The sequence below is a fragment of the Pteropus vampyrus genome, unplaced genomic scaffold (genome assembly GCF_000151845.1).
Source record: "Pteropus vampyrus isolate Shadow unplaced genomic scaffold, Pvam_2.0 Scaffold9, whole genome shotgun sequence".
NCBI classification, from domain to species: domain Eukaryota; kingdom Metazoa; phylum Chordata; class Mammalia; order Chiroptera; family Pteropodidae; genus Pteropus; species Pteropus vampyrus.
This window is the reverse complement of record NW_011888790.1, coordinates 11,293,769-11,309,044: the sequence shown is the minus strand read 5'-3', so window position 1 is coordinate 11,309,044 and position 15,276 is coordinate 11,293,769. Positions and strand designations below refer to the sequence as shown.

The 15,276-nt window shown below is 31.0% G+C and overlaps 1 protein-coding gene across 1 annotated transcript in view; it reads right to left on the bottom strand.

The window, feature by feature from the left end:
* NAV3 (neuron navigator 3) overlaps positions 1-15,276 on the bottom strand; it is a 312,728-nt gene that overhangs the window by 203,575 nt on the left and 93,877 nt on the right. Inside the window, exons 4-5 of the mRNA XM_023520404.1 lie at positions 10,741-10,813; positions 8,103-8,286 (exon numbers count right to left, since the gene is read on the bottom strand). Of these exons, the coding sequence (XP_023376172.1) occupies positions 8,103-8,286; positions 10,741-10,813 (257 nt within the window). The remainder of the gene's footprint in view (positions 1-8,102; positions 8,287-10,740; positions 10,814-15,276) is intronic.

Sequence of the window (15,276 nt, the reverse complement as noted above, 5' to 3'; positions counted from 1 at the left end):
AAATTTTGGTTTTCTTCCTGCATTACAGGCTGCCTCTTTTCAGTTTCTTCTATAGATCTTGCTATCTCCCTGATCTAGAAACATTGGTGGGCTCCTGATTCCAGTTCTTAGTCCTCTCTTCCTCATCTATAAACAGATTTTGGTGACTCCATCATGTCTAGTCTCATAGCTTTTGCTAATATCTATATGGTTACATTTTCTGAATTTTTGTCTATAGCCTGCACCTGTCCCTTAAACTCCAGTTTTGCAATTCAACTGTCTCCTTAATATACACGTAAGTATACTTAGTACACATTTCAAAATTGACATGTCAATAAGTGAATATTTGACCTCCCTACCAAATCTGCTCTTCCCACATTCTTTTTCACTTCAGTAAATGGAAACACCATTTTCCCAACAACTAATAACAACAATGTTATGGTTGGATGGAGCCTAACTGGAATATTTTCTCTTCTTCAAAAAAAACCAGACAGGATCCCAACTCAAGCTCTTAGCTCTTGTCCTTCTGTCAGCCTAAAACACTCTACCTCAAAATAATCACACAGCTAGTTCTTTTACCTTCTTTGTTCAATGTCATCAACTGAGTGAGGACTTCCCTTAGAATTCTATTTAAATTTGCAGAAATATGGCTCTTAAGCATCTTATTTTCCCTTTTCTGATTTATTTTTCTCTACTATAAGCTGTTCAATTACTGGTATATAGTTTAATAAATTTTTTATTGTCTGTCTTCCATCACTAGAATGTAAGCTTCAAAAAGGCAAAGATTCTTACATATATTTTTTCTTCTGATATATCTCTAGTGGCTACAAGAGTGACTGGAATATATTAAGTGCTAAATAAATATTTGTTGACTACCTTAAAGAGGGATGGGAGAGATGGGAGAGTATATGAATCAAAAGTAACGACCAAATTAAAAAATAAAAAATAGTAGAAGTATTTTATTTAGCTATGTGGTATTAACTACTAAAGAAAATATCTAACATAATTAAAGGAGTTACCTCTGTAAAACCAGACAGAGCTTGGAAAGGTTTGAGCATTAGGCTGTTATTTATAATCATAAGGATATTATTACTTTGAATTACTTTTATATATTTAATAAAAGTTAGAGATGAAATGGACAGAATTGATCAGAGAAAGTAAGAAATGTGGCAACAGTGATGAGGTTGACTTAAGGTTTCTAATGTGGGTCTATATATTTTATTAATACATGTGATGTGATCTTAAAGTAGGAGAAGGGAATATGAAAGTAGTTATCTGTGTGTCTATTATTTGCTAAGTGTGATGCTAAAGAGGCACTTTATACACATTATCTCTTGTGGTCTTCTCAGTGAGGAAGCTATTCAACATTAGAAGTAAGAACACCAGTATTTGAGCAGGCTAAAACCACTTGCCCAAAGCTATACCACTGGGAATTGGCAGGCAGAATTCGAACCCATGTTTGCCTGATTAACAAAAACTATATAGGTGCTGTTTCATCTATAACAACAGTGGTTGTCAGACTTTTAAATAGGGAATAATTACATAGAACATAAGCAAAGTGTGTGTCTGTGAGTGCACGTGTGTGTGTGTGTGTGTGTGTGTACAAACACTCTTTCAATATTACTACCCTCTTGGTTTCCTAAATTGGTCAACTAATGAATAATTTCTTTTCTTTCAATTATTTATCTTTAGGCATAAAAAATCTTGAATTTAAAAAGATTCATAAATGTCCTTTTTGTTTTGTTTTGTTTTGTTTAAAGTTTAATTGATTCACTGACTTTTTTGAAGAACACACTATAGGCCACAACACAGAGCTGAATTAAGTAACTAATTAAAGCCAGGTTCATGGGGGCTTAAATTACTAGTGCCTTTCTGTCATCTTAAATTAAACTTCCTTATATATTTTACAAGATATATGACCCCAGGCTGAAAAGCTGTAAAGCATCTCAATTTCAGAGTGAATCTCCCAGAAGGAAATGATGTTTCCCGGAAAAGAGGCAAATGTCCTCAATGGGAAGGGGGTTCCAAGAGCAATGTGTGTGTTGGGGGTCATGGTAATCTTGGAAGGGGCTGCAAAAGGAATAGACAAGTCACTCAAAGAACATGCACCCAAAGATTTTGCAGTGTGACTTGTGAGTCCTGTAGGAGTGCGTTCATCTAAACTGCAAGTGGACATATTCTTGAATTTCTACAAAATGAAAAGCAGAAGGGCAAATGATCACCAGTGGAGATGGTAATCTCCCATGTTCCTAAAATAGCTCTTATTTTAGTTCAGAAAAACTTATCACTACCTTTAAAACTTCTATCATCTGTCAATGTGATTTCTTACTTACCTTCACTTTCACAATTATTTTCTTTTTAAAAAATAAAAAATAAAGTATTTGTTCATGAGATTCAATAATCACTATTCGTGAGCTGGTAAAATTTACTTACTATTTAATAACAGAATGAAAGTCTTTGGACTAAAATTAAATTAGAAGGCCCACATTTCATAAAAAATAACCTCCCTTTTTTTAAGCTTTGAACAAATAGAAAATTATCTTTTACTTATACTACCATCCTAACAGCTCATGTATAATCAGACCAGTACCTAAGAAAAAATACATTTTAATTTTATAATTTTCTTTCACTATAATTCTTTACCAGATATTCTCAGGAAAAGTGTACATTCGGCAGCATGCATTCTGCTCACTGTTGGCTGATCTTATGTGCCAGGTGTTGTGGATGGTTTTGGTGAAACTGAACTTCCTATTACCTTTCATGTCAACTAGAATGCTAATTGTCAAAAAAATGTGGAAAAGTATGAGTAGCAGAAATTCTGCTATTCTGAATGCCTAAGACACATTTAGTGATGGATTTAATTTTTTGAGTTTGAAAATTATAGAATTCATTTCTACCTTGTTTTTTAGAAACAGAAATAGTATCTCCCCCATCTTGTAGTTAAAACCTACAAAAAATAAATAGGATTTCAACTCATCACTTTATACTAAAATATGTCTCTTATTTCCCTAGTTGGTTAGAGAAAGGGTCTTTAATCTACTCCTTTTCAAAATAGAAAGATAGAAGAAACTGGTTTTGTCCTTTGTATTAAGTAAACGTAAATTGGATGCTTCACATTATGTAATATAGCAAGATGTTTAATCTTTACCCATATATTCTTTTCAGAGATCACTGATATAGAGAAAATCTAAGTTTTATGCTAAATATATTCAAATATATGAGAATTGATGACTTGATTAACCAAGTCTTTATTACTCCAAATATTACCAAGTATTTCCCTATGAAGAATTTAAGAAATATAAAATTTGAGTCCCACCTTTATTGTAATACAGATACTACAAGTGGATAGATAATTCAAGTCAAATGATGAAAGATATCAGTGATCAAGGAACAAGTCTGTCTGCATACATCATCAACTTAAACCACATAAAGGCCATATTAGAATTAATCCAGAAGCACGTGGCTTTGAATAGCATTTGCTCCTCACAACATTAAATTATATTGACAAGATGAGGAAAATTTTTATATTATTTATTAACAAAATGAATTAGTAATCAGGACATCTTAAAAGACAAAACTTTTGTGTTGGATTAGTTGTAGCATTAATGTTTTTTAACCAGTCTGTAATTAAATTTCTTTTTAAAAGGCAGACTATGCTCTATAAGCTGCAAATTAGATGCATCATTTCTAAATACTAGATCAGTTATCTTATTTCGCTTGTCTAAGCAAAAAAGACAGGGAAGTAAGGAGTAAACATAAATGGCTTCAAACTATCAGTGACTTCCCACAGCCCAAGCACTTCACTCGTATTAACGCTAATGAATTTGGTAATCTGCTTTCTTATCCCACAGAACCAAAATCACATGTTAGTAAAGGAGTAGTACTGCATAGAGGTAGCAATACAAACAGCAGTGAATTAACGTCAGCCAGAAAGCAAAAGAAACATAATAGCTATAGTAAAGAGATAAACAAAGAAAGATATAATCGGGGATCAATTGGCATAGAAGCAAACAGTTCCATGCATCTGGATAATCTATGATGGTTCTGCTATACATCATTTGAAACTTACTGTAGTTCAACATCATGACCACTCAAAAATTAAGAGCATTAAATTATTTTTATTATATTAAATTTATAAATATATATGAGTTTAATTTAAAATGACTTACAATTATTACTGTAAATCTATTTATAAAGTGTTCCTACTTCTAATTGGAAGCAGCTATAGTACAGATCATAAATTCACACATTAATTCATTTAAAAATAATTATTAAGAACTTACTGTGTGTAAGGCCTTGTGCTAATTCCTTGGAATACAACAGTGATTAATACATAAAAGTACTGCTGTCCTCACAGTACTTAATTTCTAGAGAGGAGGAAGTGGTAATAATAAACAATGAATATAAAATGTAAATTGGAGGTTAGAGGGTAACTAGAAAAAAGAAAAAGTTCAATGAAGTACTACAATGGGGAGTGAAGATGGGCAGCTGGAGGCGTTAAAAGGGTCGTTAAGGTAAGCATCAGTTAGAAGGGAATACTTGAGCAGTTGATTTGAAGGTAAGAGATTTAGCCAAGCAATTATCATAGGAAGAGCATTCCAGGCAAAGCAATTAGCTAGTGAACATTTGTTAAATGTTCACTAGCAATGCTGGGCTATTTAAAACCATTGCAGGGCCTTGAGCAGGGAAATAATACATGCTAGGTATGTTCAGTGTTTTATATGTACTGACCAATGGAATGCCTGAAACAATCTCATGAAACTGATACCATTTTTTATTCTCTTTTAACAAATGAGAGCCTGAGCACAGAGAGGTTGGGTAATTGCCCAAGGTCATACAACTAGGAATTGGTTAAAATGGATACAAGTGCAGGCAGTCTGATTCTAGGAGTGAGGTCTCAGTTGCTAGGGCTCTAGTTGTTACGTGAACAGGACACACACACGTGCATGCACAAACACAAATACACGAGAGTAGAAAGGAAGCTGACAGACCAGAAGAGGAGAGTTTGTTCTCCACACCCTATTCCTCTAGTCCATGTTTTATTTTCTCCTTTCTTGTATATTTTACTTATTAACCTTTAGATCAAAATGTCTGTTTAAATGAAAGATGTTCAAATTAATGGAAAACATTTAAAGCTATTTTCAAAACAGCAAAACTAAATTAGCAATTCTCAATGTATAAAAATAAATATTGTAGAAATATATAGTTATGCCAATTTAAATTTATTTAAATTTATTTTAACAAATGTTAATTTGTTAATTTATTTTAACTAAAATAAATGTTAATTTATTTTAACTAAAATAAATGTTAATTTATTTTAACAATTTATTTTAACAAAGAGAATATTATAAAAACACACTGAACTAAAAGAATATTCCCTAAATTTTTTTTATTAATCTACAAAGAAAAATATGAGAACGTTTTCTCACTAAATATCTAGAATAATATAGCAACTAGTCATTTACAATATTTACTTAGAAACAGCTTTAGAATCAATAGAAAGACTACATAAATCATGATTTATGACTCACATCTCAAGCAAATAAAGATAATGTGTTACTGGGATTCTTTTTCTGTATTATCTTGTTTTTTAAAATTATATAAACACTATATTCCTTTCCTATGTATATTATCACTAAGAGTTTTTGAAAAATGCTAAAATACAGTGATTGTTATATGCACATCCACATAAATTCTAATTTAGACTATTTCACTATACCAAATCTATATTAATAGAAATAAGTATTAATTCTGAAGTGTAATATTCTCCGAAACATATAATAAATATTATTAAAATTAAGACTCGAGCTCCTCTGTATCAGAGTCCTAAGTACTGCATTTAGTATAGCGAGTACTCTACATTTATTAATTATCAATTCAAAAAGTAATTAAATTCAATTTATTAGAGGAAACATTATTTCAGAGTCTACCTCAGTATTAAAGGACACTGGTGAAAAGAATACTTTTCATAACTTTTCAATGAAAAAAATAAGATAGCTTTCCCCAAAATGGTGTAAAATTACCAAAATGATATAAAATTACCATGCCTATATTTTAAAATATAATATGATTTCATAATGGACATGCATATCCAGCAAGAAAAGAAAAAAAAAATCTCTCCAAAAGAATATTAACCACTGAGAAATTCTGGGCAAGAAATTACACATGGCAGATACAGAAATAGAATGAGGGAAACCAATGACAAATGATATTCCATATCACTTTCAGAGTCAACATGCTTTGTATAATACCACTTCTTATACTTTTTCAGCTACTATTCTTGCTTCTATCAATTCAAATGGCTTAAACCAAACTCTAGGAGATATTATTTCTGGCAGTTTTCAAAATCTAGATCTTTCTACAAACCATCCCCCCCAAAATTAATAATAAAAAAAAGATATTTCCTTTTTCCCCCCTCTCAATTCTTAAGAAATCCAAAGAACTTAATTGCAAAAATTTTTTTTTTCATTTTGATTCCTGCATAATTTCACTTGACACCACAAAAGCCAAGACAAGCTTAAACAGAAGCACATCTACATTATTAAGTAATAAGAAACACCCCTTATCACTCCACAGACTCTGTAGTATAGTCTATATTTCCAGTAAAACTATGATTTATCTTTATTGACTTAATAATTCACTGATTAGTAAAATCTGCCAAAGGGAATCGAGTTTAGATGGTGATATAGAGAAAGAAAGATTGCTTAATAGGAAGTGAGAGGTAGTTGACTGATGAAAGAGAAGGAAATATTAGAACTGTTGAATATTTAACAATAAGTGGGGCAGGGTGGTTTGTCCATGTATTTTGGAATTTTATTTTAACTTTTTGAGCCCATGCTAATTAACAAAAACAAACTCAAGGTAAACTGAGTATTATTAGGTTTCAGGCTTGGTTTCTAAGATGAAAAAAGTTAAATATTTACATATGCTCGATATGTGTATATATTTTTAGAGATGATGAAGAATATTTTCACATGCATATTCTCTCTCCTTAAGAAAGATAATCATAGCTACTTATACAATGAAGCTAACTATCTGATATCCTAGTCATTGATAAAGAGCAAATAAGCAGTTTTCATGAAACTTGTTAATTTAATTAGGTGATCATTGTCTGATGTGTCAACTTGGCTAGGTTTATTCAGTCCCACTTATTTAATCAAATGCTGTGGAAGGGGTTGCTGTGGAAGTATTTTGTGGATGTAGATAAAGTACATGACAGTTAACTTTAAGGAAGGGAGATTATCCGAGGTAATCTGGATGGGCCTGATTCATCACTTGAAAGGTTTTAAAAGCCAAATTGAGGATTTCTTGAGAAGACATTCCATCTGTGTATAGCAGTTTCGGCATCTGCTGAAGGAGTTTCAGCCTGTCCTTCCTGCTGGGCTGCCTTTAAGATTTCAGCTTTACATTTATGAACACGTATACCAATTCTTCACAATAAATCTCTTAATATATATCTCTTACCATTTCTGGTTCTCTTGTTGAACCCTGACTAATATAACCTCAAATTGGAAAAAAGCAGTAATGGAATAGGGAAAAAGTTGTCACTATTTGTCAGCACCCCACCCCAGGCTGTGTCTACATGCACCAAGACTCAAGTCTGACAAACGTATACATGTGTGTATATAAATAAATACACACAACAAACACACAGACACACACACAATCTCACATCGAAAACGGTATGTTCTTGAACACTCAAACTCCTATGTTTTTCAGACCTGAAATTTTTGACAAATTTAATGATTCAATTGATCAAAAGTATCAACAAGAGATAACTACAAAACTGGAAACTAGGACTCAGTAGATCACTCTAAATAATAAAGTAATTGCAGAAAGAATTAACTATGCTGTATTACTTACAAGAAAGACATTTCACACAATTCAATACAAACTACAATCAACTTTAGAAAACGAACACAAATATTTCACCTAAAAAGTGATAAATGTTGCTCATCCAACCAAAAAAAGTGGTTTTAACTTCTATAACATTAGTCAAATAATCCCATCAGATTGATAGCACTACATAAAAATATTTTTTCAAAATCATAAACAATAATCTGTTAAAAACAAGTTGTATATGGATAAATTAATTTTAAACACTTCCCGTTTCCCTTCCTTACCTGGACTGCATATCTTGCTGGGTTTTGGCCTGACTGGCTTCTGCCTGAGGAGAGGCGTGAGTGACCCGCTGCTGAAGTTCCACCAAGGACTGGTAATACTGTTGTTGATGGTGCTGCTGCTGCTTGTAGCGAGACAAACTGAAAAACAGCCCTAGAATGGCTTTTAGGTTTCCATTTCTTATTTCTGTATCAAAGGAAAAATATAGCAACAGTATCATATGAAAAGAATTTTTTTTTTTAACAAATGAAATTCTAGATGTCAATCTCTTAGACTAAATCTATGAAGATAGAATTGCAAGTTGATTTTCTCGGTCACAGATTCAAGCAAATATTAATTACTGAAACTTGCTAACAGTTCCAAATAGCTTGATATTTCAGGGACAGAGTGAAGAGATGGAAGGTACAGAGAACAAAGTTTACTTGAATGATGCTCTTTGCTGACCCCAAACTACAATTTTTCTAGAGTTAGCTTCTTCTTGGAAATGGATAGGCTCTTTGTCTTGTGCTAATCATTTGATTTAGCACTCTGCTTCTCTCACAGATACACACAGCTGTTACCAACACAGTGGTGGCTATGAAACAGAGAAAGAAAGCCACTTAAATGTCGGTTGTCCTGCATTATAAATACTGATGGTGTGGGTGTACCTCGTAATAGCAACTGAATTTATAGCAGGTCCACATTCCTTCTAAATCGTCCACCATCCAATTTATTAAAAAAACATATATATCTATATTACATATACTCCAAAAAGCAGAGTACATCATAGGCACCAACTTTTAATGCTTTAATTCTTTTATTTTTAATTTATGTTACATGTCAATAAATAGTGAAGATCAATTTAACTCATGACTTTAGATAACATAATTGAATAAATAGAATTGGAAATCCTAGTTCCGACACATGCATATCCTGTGCAAATTTTTCCAATATTGAATAAAAAATTAAATGCACAAAATAAGCTACAGTCTGAGCCCCTAGACATTTCTCTTCCCAGAGATGGAATTAAAGCTTGAAATAAGGCTATGTGACTTGTAATCATATTTTAAATAAAACTTGCTATTGGCAATAAAATATATCCTCCTGTGAGGTCAAGATTTTATGTCTCCTTTTTGGAGTTTAGGGACATTAATAAACTATATTTCTTGCTCTCTAATGGTTTATAATACCACACAAACTATGCAGTGGAATTATTCAAATAAAATGAGGCTCTGAGTTTTTTTTCTTTTTTCTCCCAAGCCTTCCTCACAGTTGCATAATATAGAAGAGTTGGCTTGATCAGTATAAGGCTACAATGTAAGAATATTAATTTTCTCCTATAAACCTGAATGATAGTAAAGAGTTTTTAAATTTTTTTTATTACTATGTTTAATTAACTTAGAAAATCATTTTGAGTATTCATGTATTTTTGGAAGATAAATAAAAATCAATAGATTTATGTTAATAAAAGATGTCAAATGAGAAGGTAAAAACTTAAAAAAAAAAAAAGATAGCATTTTTAGCCTGCTTTTAACCATTTAGAAAGTAAAATATTATCCCAGGGAATTTTATCAATTTTATTGTTAACTAACGAAACCACCGGATAGATTTAAACCCAAGCTTCTTGAACATTAATTGTGTAATTTAATATTATACATTATAAAATATAAATATAAATGATAAAAATGTAAAATAAAATTTAGATATGGTAGAAAAATTAGGAGAAGTCAATAATTCTATTAAATCTTCATTATGTTTCAGAAGTCACACCATTCCTCTTTTTTCAATGATGGTAAAATTTTAAAAACTTAGAATTAGCTAATATTTCTAGTATCTGTGGAGAAAAGGGCTTTTCAGAGCAAACTGATTGTAGTAGAAACATTAACCAACCTAAATGGCCAAAATGTTTAACAGGAGCTAGCATAATTTTTTAAATATAATAAATATTCTAATTAAAAATGGTTGATGATGCAGGTCTCACAGGATTTGCTATTTCATAACTTTAGCAATTGGTTTTTGTTAATAGTCCTTGAAAATTTTTCCTAAAAATATTTTAGATGAAAAAGATTCAGAAAAAGATGACAGAACTAGTTCCATTTTTTCTACTTTTCTATATTTTAATTTTAGTGATAATCTTTTAAATCTGTAACAATTTTAAAGCCTTGACATATGACAGTTATTAAATACTGTTAGTGCTAATTATTTAAGAGGTTATGATGATTTATTTAAACTTATCAAATATTTCAAATAGGACTGCCAACTTGAGCATAGAAAAATGTTATTGATAAAATATTTGAGCATTAATTATACTATTTTTACCTGTATTTAGGTCCATATATTATCCAGCATTATATATCTATCCATCCATTCCATCTACTTAAGACCCTAAAAATACTATACAGTGATAATAACATAAATATATTTTGTTAATCTGCTCCCCTCTCATATACTCAGTCTTGTAAAGAACAGTTTTGGCAAAATATGGAACATATCTAAATAATTAAAGCATGCACTGATAACCACTATATTTATGTTCCTACTATTTTAAAACTTTACTGATTTCCTTTATTGTATTAAGGAGGTATGTATCTCCCACTTTATATTTCTTGCATTATGAAAAAATCTTTTACAAACTTGGGTATCATTTGTGCTGCTTCTTACCTTCGGCAGATAGACCTTGAACATTTACTCCTCTGGCTGCTAGAAAACTAAGGCAGACATCAACATTTTCAATCTGTAACATGAAAAGCAGTGACAAAAAAAGCAACTTAGAGATTATTTTGAAATAAATAAATGAGCTAGAATGAAACTACAGAGAAAGATAAAGAAAGAATGAATACTTTACATTCATTTCATACTAGAGATCTTTACCAGAGTTTAACTAGAATTATTTTGGCTAATTGCAGAATGAATATAAAGCTAGCATTGTCCAGTTTGGTACTTACAAACAATTCATAAAGGCCTGATTAAGAATGGCATTCTTACAGATTAGCAACCCACCTACTTGACATAAAACTAGATTTTTATGATCCACAAATGAGATTGCTTCAGAAATGCTTCTCGACTTAATCATCCATATAGGAGGAGACTGTTGCTTGTGTGTCTTAGAATGTTAGGATATGCATAACTGAGATTCAACTCATAATAATTGATAACTATGCTGAAAGATAAATAAGATGGACAAAGAGTTGACACAACATGAAAGAAATGAAGCATATTCTCATTCTAAACTATAGCAAGTCTTCATTTTAAAACTATTTCTACAGTTCAGTAATTCTCTGATTAAACAGAAGTATTGCCTTTGTAATTTAAAGGAAGGATGCCATGGCTTTTAAATAGCTTCAATATGATAACCAGCTTATAACAACTTAGCATGACAAATAAACAAAACAACAAATGACTGATTCATTTTGATCCACATAATTGATCTCAATATTCGCCATGGTGTTATACAGCAAAGTTAAATACCTAAGACTTTTTAAAAAAGAGTGTAAGAAACTAGAACGTTCCAATTCTGGACAAATAATATTGTTTTTTTTGTTTGTTTGTTTTGTTTTTGGTGTTCCACAAATCTTAAAATTCTGAAGTAAACTGGATATTTAAAGTTAATACTTGGCAAAGTATTTTTTTCTGTCCATTAAATTCTCATCAAGAGCTATGCATGAGGATGCACACAGTTCTGCCAATGTTCTCTCTAGCTTAGCTTCATAGTAAAGTCACAATGTCTCAAAACAAACAAACAAACAAACAAATAAATAAAAGAATAGATTCAAGAATCCGTCCTTATAAAATGGACTATTTATGTTCCTTCTAAAAATGTAATTTTATGTAAAATTAAAGTAATAATATCTAATGAGATGCTCTTTGCTTCAAAATGATCACAACTAAAGTCTATATATTTGCTTTGAGAAAAATTCACTTTTACATTGATTCATTTAAAAGTAAGCTTTACTGAAATTAATGTACTGAAAAAAATAATAGAGTTGAAGATGCTAAATACAACGTGACCAAACACATTGTGTTTTGCCCATCAGCATCCGAATATCCAATAAGGATATGATGCTGAAATACACTTCAAATTCTTTCTTCTCTTCACATTTCACTTTGCTACTAAAAAATAAGATTATATAAAGAAGGAAAGAAAGAGGAAACAAAAGACGAAATGGGGCAAATTGGATTTCTAGTGTATCTGTCTAAAGTATTTTTTCAAACTTATTTTTCTCAGGTCCATTAAAGATAAATAAAAGGGATATGCCAAGTAATTATATGGCCTAATATTAAGACAGTGAATTGAGTTAAATATTTAAAAAGAATTATCATGGTAATATTGATGTTATTAATTTCATAGAAATTAAATGCCTTTTATAGAAAGTAAAATGACTTCTGGCCCAAACATATATAATTTACTGCAAAAATGTTAATAGGCTAAGACTGCTTAAATTTTACTTACTTTTTTTATTTGAACAGAGTAGTTCACTGAAAGAGTCAGAAAACGTTAATAAATAGAGTCTGTAACTAAGCTGGTAAGATATTTTTTCAGCTACCATTTAAACAGTATAAAAAAATAATAAAATAAACTGATGCCTGGAGTGGGTATTAGTGACAAATAACTCTCCCTCAACATGCCCCATAAATTAGAAAGAGAAAATAAAAGGGCCCTAATAGAAGGAGGAAAAAAATATATACCCTGCATTCCTTTCATATTTGTTTAAGAGCATTCAATCTTTTGTAATACACCCTTTCAGTCACTCACTATCTATAAGAACCAACAATTTGAGATAGTTAATTAAGCTACTCACTAGTAGTTATATAATAGCAACAAAGTACCTGAATATAATAGCAACAAAATTTTCAATATAACTATTAACGGCTAGTTTATTAAAATTTATTTATTCAACAAAACTCATTGGCCAAAATTTATTTCCCAATAGTATAAGAACATAATAAATAGAACTTAATTTCAAAGTCCTATAAATTCAATCATGGATGTTAGTATTACACTATACTTTACACACAGCAAAAAAGTTATAATAAAAGAAAGTAGCTTGGAGAAATCTTGTTAAATGTCATTTATATGGTTAGCTTCCTGATCTGAGGCATACTTTAAAATAATTTGAGATGACTTTCTTTAATTTGACAAACTAATTGGTTTTATTAAATGACTCATGAATGGAGCAGTGTTCTGTCTATCAGCTGGAAGGGCACTCCTAGATGGCAAACTATATAATAATATGTTTTTTAATGATTATTTTTTATTTCAATAAATATTACCATATTAAACCACAATTGTTCTTTGATCTAAAAACCTCTAAATTTTTTTGGTAATTACAAACAGATGTAAGTGATTTTGCCATCAAATTGATCCAATTAATTGAATTCAGTTTTATTTTTCTCATTATTATTTGAATCAGATATCAAAATTCAAATTGTATTTTAACACCTAATAAACTGGGTTAAATTTTAAATAGAATTACTTTGGGTAACTTAATAAACTATTTCTAAAATTTTGACAGTGACTCAGAGCCATAGCAAAAAATACTTTGAATAGCACAGCCCAATATACACTTTCACAAATATAATGGAAACAAAGGTTTTATGGAGCAATACTTACTCTGACTAAATTTAAGTCACCGTGATGCTTTATCTTCTGTTTAATCTATTTAAATGTCGCTTAAAATCCCTTGATTGATTTAAGGATTCAGTAATGGAAGGTAATCCAAGATTTGAAAAACACTACCCTAAAGACCAGAACATTGCCATGTCTACAGTGCTTCTTTTGGGGGGATTTACTATTTAATGGTTAATAAAAAAAAAGTGGAAAATTATCCTGAGAAGCAAGGTCTCTGTAGGACTTTAATAAATCAGTTAACTGACACACAAGCAATGTTCAAAACACTGGCTATATAATCACATCGTTAATTCTTAGGATACTCTTACAAATTGTGTCCTTGTGTCTAATATCTGAAAAAGAATTTCACTTCTTTTCAGTCTCCTTTAATTTGCTTAGACACACAAATCATTTTGAAAAGTAAAGCAACTGTTGAAATTTGAGCCAACCCTTTAATAAGCAACCAGTTATTTGACCAACAATTATTTCAAAATTACTAGTTTATCTGACAAAGTCAAACTTTTCTTGAGCTCTCTCTTCTTACTACATTTGGTTTGTGGGCACATAGAGACATGTGTTGTTTTCATAGCTATGTTTATTTATTTATTCAGGTATATTTTTGATATGAAAATATGTGTTTCTTGAGATTTTGAGTCCCTGGAAGATAGAAACTGAGCTGTGTTTTGTTGACTCACATATTTTCAGCAGCCTGGCATGATGTTTGGTATCTGATAGATGCTCAGTACATAACTGAAGAAGAATAGAGGAAAGAAGTAGTGGTGGCCAATCGGTCCTTGTCCTTATGGAAGAAATGAGTATAAAGGGGAGAACAAATAAATCACTTGATTTAGATGCTACATGTTAGATCCAATTTGGTATCTTTGAAAATATACTACTTCTCTATGCCTGACCCCAGACAATAAGAATCAGAAATTCTGTGGGTTAGGCTGGACATCAGTTTGTTTTCAAATTTTAGCTCCTAATCTCAGTCTATCTTTCTCTTTACAGATTAAGTAACTGACTTCCAGAGATGACCTCAAACAAAGACAAGCAAAAGAAGTCAATAGAAGAGTATGTACTATGCTTAACTTAAATGAAATTTAAGATCAGCAAATTTAAACCATGAAAACAGAAATTAGAATAGTGATGAACTTTGGAAGAAAGGGACACCAGGGGTACAGATATGCTGGAAGTGTCCTTTGTTTGGATTCGAGGGGCATACATATTTAAAAAATTAATCAACTATATATTTAAGATGGGACTATATTATACACTTTCTGTTCATTTTACCTCAATTTCTATTAGAGTGATTTACACTTTATGTATGTTTTAGTTGAATTAAAAATAAGAATAACGTGATTGCCCCCTTGTTTTGTTGAGAATAGACTCTAATAAAAGAATAAAAGTATAGAGATCTGTTAGGTGGCTGTTGCTGGTATTAAAGTGAAAGATTACAGTGTTTCATACAATGGTGGTGGCAGTGAAGGGGATGAGAAATGGTCAGATTCTGGATATACTTTGAAGGAATCTAATGAGAAGATACGGCACATAAGAAAAAAAGAAGAGTCAAGGAGGACTCCAAGGTTTTT